At 54.3% G+C, this 11,032-nt stretch overlaps 3 protein-coding genes across 4 annotated transcripts in view; 1 reads left to right on the forward strand and 2 right to left on the reverse strand.

Moving 5' to 3' along the window:
• MMP24 (matrix metallopeptidase 24) overlaps window positions 1-3,186 on the forward strand; it is a 70,300-nt gene extending 67,114 nt beyond the window's left edge. Inside the window, exon 10 of the mRNA XM_025000899.1 lies at window positions 523-3,186. Within this exon, the coding sequence (XP_024856667.1) occupies window positions 523-860 (338 nt within the window). The 3' untranslated portion in view covers window positions 861-3,186. The remainder of the gene's footprint in view (window positions 1-522) is intronic.
• Window positions 2,538-4,282, reverse strand: MMP24OS (MMP24 opposite strand). Its single transcript, XM_025001206.2, has 2 exons — window positions 4,189-4,282; window positions 2,538-4,104 (listed from the first exon to the last, which is right to left on the reverse strand). Exon 2 carries the CDS (start codon window positions 4,099-4,101, stop codon window positions 3,904-3,906), a length of 198 nt encoding a protein of 65 aa, XP_024856974.1. The 5' UTR covers window positions 4,102-4,104; window positions 4,189-4,282; the 3' UTR covers window positions 2,538-3,903.
• A 585-nt stretch (window positions 4,283-4,867) lies between these two features.
• EIF6 (eukaryotic translation initiation factor 6) lies at window positions 4,868-10,802 on the reverse strand. 2 transcript variants are annotated; one of them, NM_174830.1, is given in 7 exon segments: window positions 4,868-5,140; window positions 7,351-7,532; window positions 7,720-7,896; window positions 8,432-8,607; window positions 10,141-10,226; window positions 10,361-10,472; window positions 10,736-10,752. In NM_174830.1, coding segments are annotated over 6 exon segments (738 nt in total). In that variant the 5' UTR covers window positions 10,468-10,472; window positions 10,736-10,752; the 3' UTR covers window positions 4,868-5,130.
• Window positions 10,803-11,032: the final 230 nt, after the last annotated feature.

Consider the following 11,032-nt stretch of genomic DNA (forward strand, 5'->3'; position numbering starts at 1 on the left):
TTCTGGCTCCTTGTCTCCCTTGGCTCAGGCAGGAGTGGGTGCAGCCCTGGAGCTAGCTGTGGAGGCAGCGCTGTACAAGCTCTGAGTAGGGGGTTGCATCTGACCCATGTTGGGGTGGGGGGCAAGAGGGGGTATTGGCATAGTACAACAGGGCTGAGAAGGGTCCTTGTCTAGGAAACACTAAATGAACTCACCAGTTCTACCTAAAGCCCCTCAGTGGCTTCCCAGCACCTCTGAGATGACAGGGTGGGCTGGTCTGGGTCTGGGTGCCTCTGCAGCTGGGCAGGTCATACTCCCTGACCAGCCACACCCTCTGCGGGGTGTGCCGGGCACTCCAGGTATTCCAGCACGCTGTCCCCACCGCCGCATGCGCCCACCCCCACCTTCAGAGCTGCTCGTGGGCTCCTCTCGAGTGGAAGGCGCCCCCTCCTCCACACTGCCACAGCCTCTTGCCTCTTCCTGCTGGCCCAGAGCAGGTGCAGGGAGTGTCTGGGATGGTGATGCTGGGCCGTGTTTCTGCAGATTACACGTACTTCTATAAGGGCCGGGACTACTGGAAGTTTGACAACCAGAAGCTGAGCGTGGAGCCAGGCTACCCACGCAACATCCTGCGGGACTGGATGGGCTGCAACCAGAAGGAGGCGGAGCGGCGCAAGGAGCGGAGGCTACCCCAGGACGACGTGGACATCATGGTGACCATCAACGACGTGCCAGGCTCTGTCAACGCGGTGGCCGTGGTTATACCCTGCATCCTGTCCCTCTGCATCCTGGTGCTGGTCTACACCATCTTCCAGTTCAAGAACAAGGCGGGCCCTCAGCCTGTCACCTACTATAAGCGGCCGGTCCAGGAGTGGGTGTGAGCAGCCCAGAGCCCTCTTTGTCTACTCAGTCTGGCCGGCCAGGCCCTTCCTCACCAGGGTCTGAGGGGCAGCTCTGGCCACTGCCCACCGGGGCCAGCAGGGCCCTAGGCCAGGGGTCATGTAGCTGAAGTGGTGGTGCATTGGCCTGGGCTGAGCATGGGGCAGGGAGTGATGGTGGCTGTGCCCCAGGGTGGGTGCCTGGTGCCCAGCTGCCAGCCTTCTGTCCTGGGTAACTGCTCCCTACTCCAGGGAACAGGCCAGGCCCTGTCAGGAGGCAGGGCCCATGCCAGGAGGCGGCCCTGTGGTCACTGCGCCCCGTGGTGTCCATGAGGCACCACGGTGCTGAACCTGGCTGGACCCAGCACCTTCTGTGGGAAGCCAGCACAGCTCTTGGCCCCATCTGGGAGATGCCACCAGTCCTGGCCCCCTTTGCCAACACCTGCTGGTCAGATGTCCCCCCACCCCACTCCCACTGTCCTCCACGGCTACAGGACCCCTGCTGCCGACACGGTGGGCAGCAAGCCTGGGTTTCCCCTGCTGCCATAGCAGACCCCTCAGGAAACCTGCTCCACACGTCAGGGTCTCCTCTGAGACCCGGAATTTAGGGTCACATGCTGCAGGCAGGGCTGTGGCCCAGCTGGGTCTGACAAGGACCCAGCTGTCACGTCGTGAATATTTCAGTGTCCTGTCACTATTGTTTAAAGTCCCATTTTGCAAAGGCTGCTTGAGGCTTTAGGTGAATTAGCGGTGACTGTCTTGGCAAGGCCAGCCCTCCCCCCAGCGATAAGGACCAAGGTGCTGTTAAGGCCACTCCAGTGCCCCAACACCCCAGGAGCCGGGCCCTGATAATGAGGCTACAGGGTGGGAGCAGGAGCTGACCCCTCTCTGGAGGCTGATTTAAGTTTGTAGCTGTCCTCTACTCTTCCGTTTCTCTCACCATCCCCCAAGTCCCTGCCCTGCTCCACCCTGTCGCCTGTGGCCTGAGAGCTCAGCCTGATTCAGTGAGACAGAAATGACTCCAGGCCAACACTCTCATGACCCTGGGGGAAGGGGCCCAGGGCAGTCTTCTGAAATGCTCAGAGCCCGCACCCCTAGGTGCCCTGAGACCAACTCAATTTCTCAGCCCAGAAGCAGTGTTTATACCATGAGCTTGGCCCCTGCTAACCCAGCTCTCTGGGCCCACCACCCTGCACTGCTCTTTGGAAAAGGGCACCCATAACTGGTAACAGGCCCAAGCCTAGGGGCCCGCCCTTCACTGTCTCTGGCAGGAATTCTTAGGGCTCGGTTTGCCTCACATCAACCCAGGAAGAGGCAGACCTGCTTGTTGCTAAGGAGCCAGAGGCAGTACCAATGGGCTCAATGATGTCCATGGGCTCTCTGCCAAATCCAAGAGGAGATGTCAGTCTTTGGGGGTGCTGGCAGGGCCTCTGAGCCTGCACGGGCCTTGCCCCCTACCCTGTGGCCTCTGAGCTTTGGGTCTGCTTAACCTGTAGCAGACAGGGCCTCTGGGAGCCATCTTGAGCGAAATCTCTTTTGTCCCAGAGACACCTATATGGGTCCACTGTGTTCTGTCATCATCCTTGTTTTTTTTTTTCCTCATTTTGGTCAAGGGCGGGCTCCCTGGGGCGGGTGGGGAACAACTGCGGAGATATTAGTGATTCATAGGTTTGTACAGTGTTTTATACTTTGCAAAGCACTTTATTAGCTCACCCGTCCACTCACATGTAACTCATGTAGTCCTTGGGAGGCCAAGGACAACTCTCACTGTGCCCTCAAACAAAGCACAGAGAGGCTGTTACTTGCCCAGGCCATTTAGTGGGCTTGCTGGGCATTGGGTCCCCACCTGTGGACCCCTCCAGGGTCCAAGATGAGATCAGAAGTGTCTCTTTTATCCATCTTTCCTCGGCCTCCCTTCCCCCTTCCCTGGTCCCTCTCCACTCCTCAGGTTGGTGCTCTCACTTCGCGAAAGCTCTAGGCCCCCCAGGCTCCCCACTGGCTCCTGGTACTACTGAGGTCAGCTGAGAAAGAGCAGGAGATGGAGGCAGGCAGCCCAGGCTGCAGATGTGAGGGACGCAGGGCCAGGCCCAGAGAGGGCTCAGCCTGGAGGCTTCCAGTCATGGATTCTCCTGCTTTGGGGTCATCTGTTTGTCCATCATCCCAGGACAGGGCAGACAGACAGAGGGGCAAAGCACTGGGGACCCCAGAGCCCAGCTTCCCCTCAGTCTGGGGAACATCACAGCATTTCAGTGTCAGTCACATTTTAAACTGATCAGCCTTTGTATAATGTTTTTTAAATCATTTCTAAATAAAACAAAAATACACAGTGTGTCATTTCCCTGGACTGTCGGAACAGGGATCAGGTTCTGAGTGGCCTAAAGAAGCTTCTGGGAGACAAGATGCTTTGGGGTGTCTGGGAGCTACCCAATGCATCTCACCTGCCAGCCCCCAAAATCAGATGCCCTCTCTCTCGAAAGGCTGGCCCTGGAGGCCCTCTGTGACTGGGGTCCCAGCGATAGAACCGGATAATGCCAGGGTGGCCACCCAGGATGGCGCCTCTCCCAGGAGAGGTACGGATGGGCAGGTTCACTGTGGCAAGGTCTTTTCTGAAGTCAAGACACAAGGTGTTATGACCAGGACAAAAGCAAGAGCCCAGTTCTTGGTGATAGGGAAAAATGAGGTGAGGTGAGGTCAGTAACCTTGGGGTCTTCTTACCAAGAGTCCTGACCTGGTTCTGGAAGCCTGTGACGAGAAGGCTGCCCCAGGACCCAGACGGCCGGAGAAACTGTGGGGTGGGTAAAATACTAAAGTCTGAGCTAGTCTGGGTGCAGGCTAAGAAGCGAACAAATCCAGGGTAGCGGGAGGGGCCGGAGGAAAGACGGCGCCCTGAGAGGCTGCAGAGGAGGCTTCCTTCCAGTCCCCCTCGAGCTCCCCGACTCTCCGTGCGCCTCCAGGGTGGGCGAAGGTGGGGAGAGACAAGGGCCCGACCAGGAGAAGCGGACCGGACGACAGGAGGCGGCGGGCGCTAACTGCGCAGGGCGGAGAGTCAGTACCAGGAGGTGCAGGCGATGAGGAAGCGCACGTCGTCCAGCGGCCCCCAGGGGCTGGGCTCTGGCCGGGGCCGATCAGGGCCCTCCGGCGCCTCAGGCTGGGGTTGGGGCTGCGGCTGGGCCTGCGGCTGGGGCTGCGGCTGGGGCTGCGGCGGCTCCGTGGAGCCCTGGCCACCGCTCAGCTGCGCGCCCATGTTCTGCAGGAGGACAGGCCTGTCAGGTGCGGGGCCGGCTGCACACCACCCCTGCCCCGCCCCGCCCCGATGGGGCCCGCCCCTCACCTCGCAACGCCGGAGTCCCGGGTCGGAACAGTCCCAGCGCGGGTCTCCGCTCCCCGCTCGCCAGCGCAGATGCGTCTGGAGGCACTGGCGTCCTGACGTCACGGCGCACGAACCACGCCCCCTAGGCGCCTGGGAAGGTTTCAGGACGCAGGGGCGGGGCCCAACATACCCGACCCCACCCACAAGCAACCAGCCAAACCTGCCCCCAAGTCCCGGGGCCCCGCCCCGCGAGCAACTCGGAGACGATGGGATCCGCCCCCAACTACCCTCACCTCTCCAAGCCTGGCTCCTCACGCACCCAAGGCCCTAAGGTAAAGGGCAGGAGATGAGTCTGAGACTGTCCAGGGCACCTAGCAGCCAGGCCAACAACCTCTATCCACCACTGCGGGTCAAGGAGGACAAGGCTGCCCTGTGGCCAGGTGCCCCAGAGCCCTTCAGGATCCTCACACTGGCGTAGGGGAGAGCTGAAACAGACTCATTCTTTGAAGCCAAAACGATAAGGCTGAAGTCGTGTGGAAAACGGTAGTATAATGGAGTGTTTCTTTCTCTTGCCCTGGGATGAAGCTAATGATGGGCGGCATGTAAAACTAAGGGGTGTGTGCATCCTACTCCACCTTCCCCCTGGAACAATGATGAGGGGCTGAGTACAGGTTGAAATACCCAAATAACACATTCAGAATGGCCAGAGGAAGCTGCCCTTTAATGGGGTGGCACAGACAACAGAGCTCTCAGCCAGAAGCCATAGGACCTGCCAGCCAGCATGATGTGGCACATTTTTGCAGTAACTATAGATTCAGGAGATGGGCACAGATGAAGAAAGGCTGGGCATACAGCCACGAGTCCAGGTGAGTTCTCTGCCACCGCCCTGCCAGCATTCAGGACAGACTGGGTGGAACACTGAGAGGGAGCCAAAGTCGAGCCAGGACCAGTATGGAAGCTGACTCAGGTGAGGCTGGAGAGAGAGAAAGGAGTGTCGTCAGTAGGTGTCAGAGCACAGCTCACCCTCCATGCTCAAGGTGCTTGCCTCCACCCTCACCCCAGGACCTCTGTTCCAGCTCTGCCCTGAAGAGCCCCTTCCAGATTCCACCACTCCCACAAGTAACAATCCAGTCTAGAACTCTCAATGCTTAAAAAGGAAAAGTAACTCCTTCTCCATTCAAGCGGGTGAACTCAAAATAACTTATTCAAATTGCTGATCATAATCAGAGCCTCACAGGTCAAGTCCAAAAAGACAAAATTAGACAAGGGAAGGGGGGTGCTCAGAGAGGGAAAAGAGACACGACTAGGTCACAAATCCTCTAGTGGCAGGACTGGGGCCGGAACATTCTTCCTGGAGGTGATAATCATTTGCATGATTGTAAAAGTGAAGTACATCTTTTTTTTTTTTTTTTTGGGGGGGGGGTGGGCTGCCCCTCACAGCTTATAGGATCCTGGTTCCCTGACCAGGGACTGAACCCAGGCCTTCAGCAGTAAAAGTAGTGAGTCCTAACCACTGGGCTTCCAGGGAATTGCCTGAAGTTCACATTTCTAATCCCTTATCTGACACCGTCCTTGTGAGGTCTCATGGGCACCTCAAACTCAACAGGTTCAAAGCCAAAGGAGGCTAATGAGTTTTGTCTCTTCTGTATCAATACCCATTTTTAAAAAATAGTAACTACAATGCTGACCAGTGCTGCTGCCTGTAAGCAGTTCTGCCTGGCAGTTTCTGAAGTTTTTCCATTAAATACAACATTGCTGTAGTTTTTTTTTAGTAGGTAACAATTATCAGGTTGAAGCTGAAAATCCAAAACTTTGGCCACCTGATGCGAAGAACTGACTCATTGGAAAAGACCCTGATGCTGGGAAAGATTGAAGAGGAGGAGAAGGGGCAACAGAGGATGAGCTGGTTGGATGGCATCACCGACTCAATGGACATGAGTTTGACCAGGCTCCAGGAGTTGGTGATGGACAGGGAAGCCTGGCATGCCGCAGTCCATGGGGTCTCGAAGAGTCAGACACAACTAAGCAACTGAACTGAGCTGACTTGAATTATCAGGTTACAGAAATTTCTTTCTGTTCTCAGTTGCTAAGTTTCTCTGTTTTGTTCTTTAATTAAATGGTTAATTGTGGAAGTATTGTTTTATGAGGGTCAATGTTCCAAAAGGGGAGGGAGGGTATATTTTATTCATCACCACATCATTATTGTCTGATACATAGTAGGTATTAAAAAATAAAAGTTGTTAAACAAATGACAAAACCACTGGTACCGTTTTCCTGTTCAGACCTTTTCAACTGCTCTCCGGTGCTGAGAGCAGTTTGTCAGTGTGGTCTCCAAACTGCCCTTCTCAGAATCACTCAGGAAAAATTACTGAAATAACTACACGTGGCTGGGTCCTCCAAACTGAGGGAATCAGGATTTGAAGGATGATGTCAAGAATCTACATTAATAAGCATCCCAACACAGAACAGATGTCAAAACACCTACTATAGTCAAAACTTCTTGACATGGGCATTCAGAGTCCTCAACCCTGGGGATAAAACCTTTTCCCTTCACACCCTCCACACTTTCCCACCCTATCTCTGTATATTCAATTATCTACTCATTCCCTGAAGCCCAGGCTGATGGATTTGTCTTCCCCAAAACCTTCCTGGACTCCAGTTAAGTGTCTCATGGGAGCCTCCAGAGCCACAAAAGACGGGGGAAGGGGTACTAAACATCCAGCACCTGATGCTCTTCCAAAGGAGGAGATTCTAGAGCCTAACACTCCAAAATCTCCAGAGTTAGGGCTCAAGAACCCACTTTTGATTTAAACCCACCAAAGTACAGATGACGGTGATTCTGATGCACTCGCCACAAAGCAGCCTTCCCTTCTTCCCTCAATAAAAAGATCTTTCCTGTCTCAGGCTACTGGCTGGGTACACAACACACAGGCAGATTAAAAACTATAAAAGAAGGTGGTCAGTGATAAAGCAAGACAGCCTAGAGAAGGGATACACTGAGTCAACGTCCTCAAAGCTGGGGATGGGCAGATACTCAGGCAATGCTTGTGGACTGAACCTGTGCCTACTCAGCACTATGTGGATGTAGCCTCACAGAGGAGAAACTACCGGTATGAACAGTGTGGCTCCCATTATAGCTGGCACCTCCCTCCCCTCCCCTCAACAGAAGAAAGGCCCAGATACCTGTCAATGAGGGAATCCCGCATGCTGGTAGCAATGGTGCTAGGCTGGGCTTCGTTCAGCTTGAAGACACTCTCCACCACTGACAGCTCTGTGCTGGTGGTGTCCAGGCCACAGAAGGCACACCAGTCGTTCACCACCATCCCAGCAGCAATCACCTCGCTGCCTCGGTTCACAGTGCCCGCCTGCCAAAGGATGGCTCAGTGTGGATCATGGCACCAACAGCCAAGTCATGAGGACTCTCCCCAGTCCCTGGTCTCTGACCCGCAGCCACAACCCCAAACTGCGACAGGTAATAACCCAGATTCCCAAATACTGGGCAAAGGGATCTGCTGCAGCAGAAAACAGAGGTCAGAGAACATGACTGCTTACCACAAGGGGGACCTGAAGGAGAGAAGACAGCTCATCCTGGTCTTCAATTGAAGTCTTGGGATGTACCAGCCCTCCCTGGTTGCTGAAGACACAGTAGCTTCCTACCAGCACCTGGTCAGCCACTGTCTGTCTGAAGACTTCCACCTTTAGCACATCAGCCAGGATCTCTTCTGTTTCCTGTTAGCCAAAGGTACTGTGCTCAGCACCCAGAACAAACAGATCAAAGTACCCAGGGCCTCCACACCCAGACCCACCCAGGGTGTGACTCGCTAAGCTTATTCCTCTGCTATGCAGCTGCATATGGAAGCTTCACCCAGAAAAAGGAGGGAATACAGCTTGGAGCAGAGTCAAGGCCAGCTACAAAGCCATGCATGCCCTGAAGAGCCAGAGGCTGGTCTCCACATCACCTTCTTTCCCTCTAACCCACAAACAAGTGTTCAACTGTCAATCTTCTCTCCAGCAAGTCTGAATGAGTCAATCTCCCTGATTAATACAGGGAGGATTAATACACTCCCTAGCTTCTTTTCCCTAGCTGGTCACATCACAAAAGGCCTCTGTTCACTCTTCCAACCAGTGCCTGAACTGCAGGAGCCCAGGTGTAAAGAGAAACCACAAGAGATACCCCAAACTCCTGCCTGATAGGCAAGAACAGTGGCTAACCACTGACTAGGCTAATATCCTGTGACTCTTGGGCTAAACTGGGCTGCCTCACCCTGTCCAGGTCTGGGTGGACTAAGGCCACGTAGTCGTTGCAGGTGGTGACATTGCCCAGGGCTGAGAGCCGTTCCTCCACCCGCCGGATCTGCACGCTGTCTGGGAGGCAGTTGCGAATGTGCTGTAGCTCCTGGTCAGTGGTGTTGTTGGGCACCAGGAGACCATGCCTGTTCCCTGGAGAGACCCAAATTAGGGCAGGTTGTGTAAGGATGAACTGTAAATTCACAAGACCTGCTGAGCGCTGGGGCCTAAAGATACAACCCAGTCCGGGTAGCTTCCCCAGGAAAGCTTTAGATCCAGACCCCAGTCCTCCAAACCACTGAGCCACACAGCACCCAGGCAACCAGGAGTCCCACTGGGCAGGCCAGAGATGGCCTAGGAGTCTGTCCCAAACATCCTGCCCAATTCACCATCATCCACCAGGGATGACCAGGACCAAAAGGAAGGGCTCTTGGACATCAGTTGTATATTTCGCTACTTAAAAACTGAGGTAACACTTCATACATACCAGATGGCTAAATTCTTAAAAAGAACATCAACACCAAGGGTTGGCAAAGATACATGGAGCAACCAATAGGAGTGTAAATTGGGCAGCAACTTCAGATACTTATGTGACATCATCTATTACACTGGATACCCAGCCATTCCTCTCCCAGATATTATATATTCAACAGAAATACATACATTTGTTCACTAAGAAACATAACAGCACTACTCATAATAGATCAAACTGAAAACTACCCCAAATACCCACTGTCAAAAGAATGAATGAATACACGGTGGTACATTTACACAAAACTGAGTACACAGCAACATGAATGAACTATAATTATATTGTGACAACAATGACTAAACCTCTGCCTAACTCTGCAAGGACACAACTATGAACTTCTGAACTATGAGTTTCTCCCATCCTTTAAAAAAAAAAAACAAAAACACCAATGATCAGGCTAAGTTCTCTCTTATTACATAAGAACTAGCTTCAAGTCCAAAGATCACCAAGTCCAGAGATAAGAGTGTTCTGCCTGAATAAGAAACAGAGTCCAAGATCATCAGGCTTACAATAAAAAATAAAGGAAAAACTCCTATTTGAGCAGAACTACAAACAAGGGGTGGCAGTAAAGGAAAACTGAGCCAGTTCAAAGGATGGACCAAATGCCAGACAACAGTGCTGATGGATATAGGGGTACCTGGTAAATAGAACTTAAGCTTTAAATAGGTAACTGCACAGGATGCCCCAGAATCTTAGCTTGTCATTTTTTAGAGGTAGAAATGGACCCTCAGAAGGAGGACGCAATCTACCAGAGTCAGTGGCCAGCGAGGGAGAGATGACAATCCAGTCTTGCCTCACACTAGGTGTGGAACCGGGTGAGTCACCTGGGTTCTTTGATTTTCAGCTTCCTCATCAGCCAAATTAGGCCAGTAATTCCTACCTCCAAGGGTCTTCAGTGAAGATGGACTGAAACAACTGTAAAAGTGAAAGCCCTTAACGTTTTGATTACAATGATCCAGAAACCTTTGCCAGAGGTTGTCCCTGATCTGTTGACACTTAGACCGGGTCCGGCACAGAATTGAGAGATTCTGTAGTCGCTGGAGATGATGGATGAAAGCCTAGAAATCCCTGGGTCCTCCGGGTCCCTTCTAGTGGGAAGATTAAAGGCGCTGGGAGGCTCCACTCCCTCCCTCGGCGACTTTCAGCCGGCTTACCCACACACATGCGCCCGATGATGCGGCAGCCGGCGATGGACGCGTGCACTACGGGGATGGTACCAGCAAGCTCGCCCTCGAACACACTGTGGGGACACGGACTCAATGAACACGGGGCTAAGGGGCCCGAACCCTCCTCACTCTGCCAGAGCCCGACTCCAAGGACCTCTACCCGCCACCCACCCACACACTGCCCGCGGGCCCGGGGCTCCCATGGCACCTGTAGAAGTTCTCCGACCCTCCGATGGCCACCAGGCAGTAGGAGTTGGTAAGTTTGGCAAAGCAGCCGATCTCGCAGTTGTTCTCGAACGACGCACGGACCGCCATGAGGCCTAGGGGTTGTGGGACTGGAGTTCAGGGCCTGTGGATGCTCTCCCGGGACCGGGTGCCTCGGCCTCGACGCCGGTCCCGAGTCACCGTCCCCCAGCCTCTGCGCGTCAGCCCCACTGCAACCCCGCCCCACTCGGCCCTCAGCCCTCAGGTCCCGCCCACCGCGCCCATCCAGACGCTCTGGTCCCGAATCCTCCGGTCCCCATCCCTCAGGACTCAGGGCGCCCCGAGCTGACCCTTCCGGTGTCCAGCCACAACCGCTCACCAGGTAAACGCAACCTCCACACGAGGCAACAACCCTCCTCTCCCCTCTGTAGGTTTCCGTTTCCGCCTCCACCCTAGGGGATTTCCGACAGAGCGAGGCGCACGCCTCCACGCATGCGGCTACTCTAGCTCCCAACCCCTGCGCGGACTCTATGGTTGTAAGTGATCCGGTCCAGACCCGCTCCTGGCCCCGCCTCCAGAAAGCTTCTCATTCACTCTTTTATTCATTCATTCAGTCGGGAGCTTTGTAGGAGGAACAACAGACAGAGACTTGTGCTGGTTGGATGTGGAGATATCA

This window comes from Bos taurus, chromosome 13 (assembly GCF_002263795.3).
Source record: "Bos taurus isolate L1 Dominette 01449 registration number 42190680 breed Hereford chromosome 13, ARS-UCD2.0, whole genome shotgun sequence".
NCBI lineage: Eukaryota > Metazoa > Chordata > Mammalia > Artiodactyla > Bovidae > Bos > Bos taurus.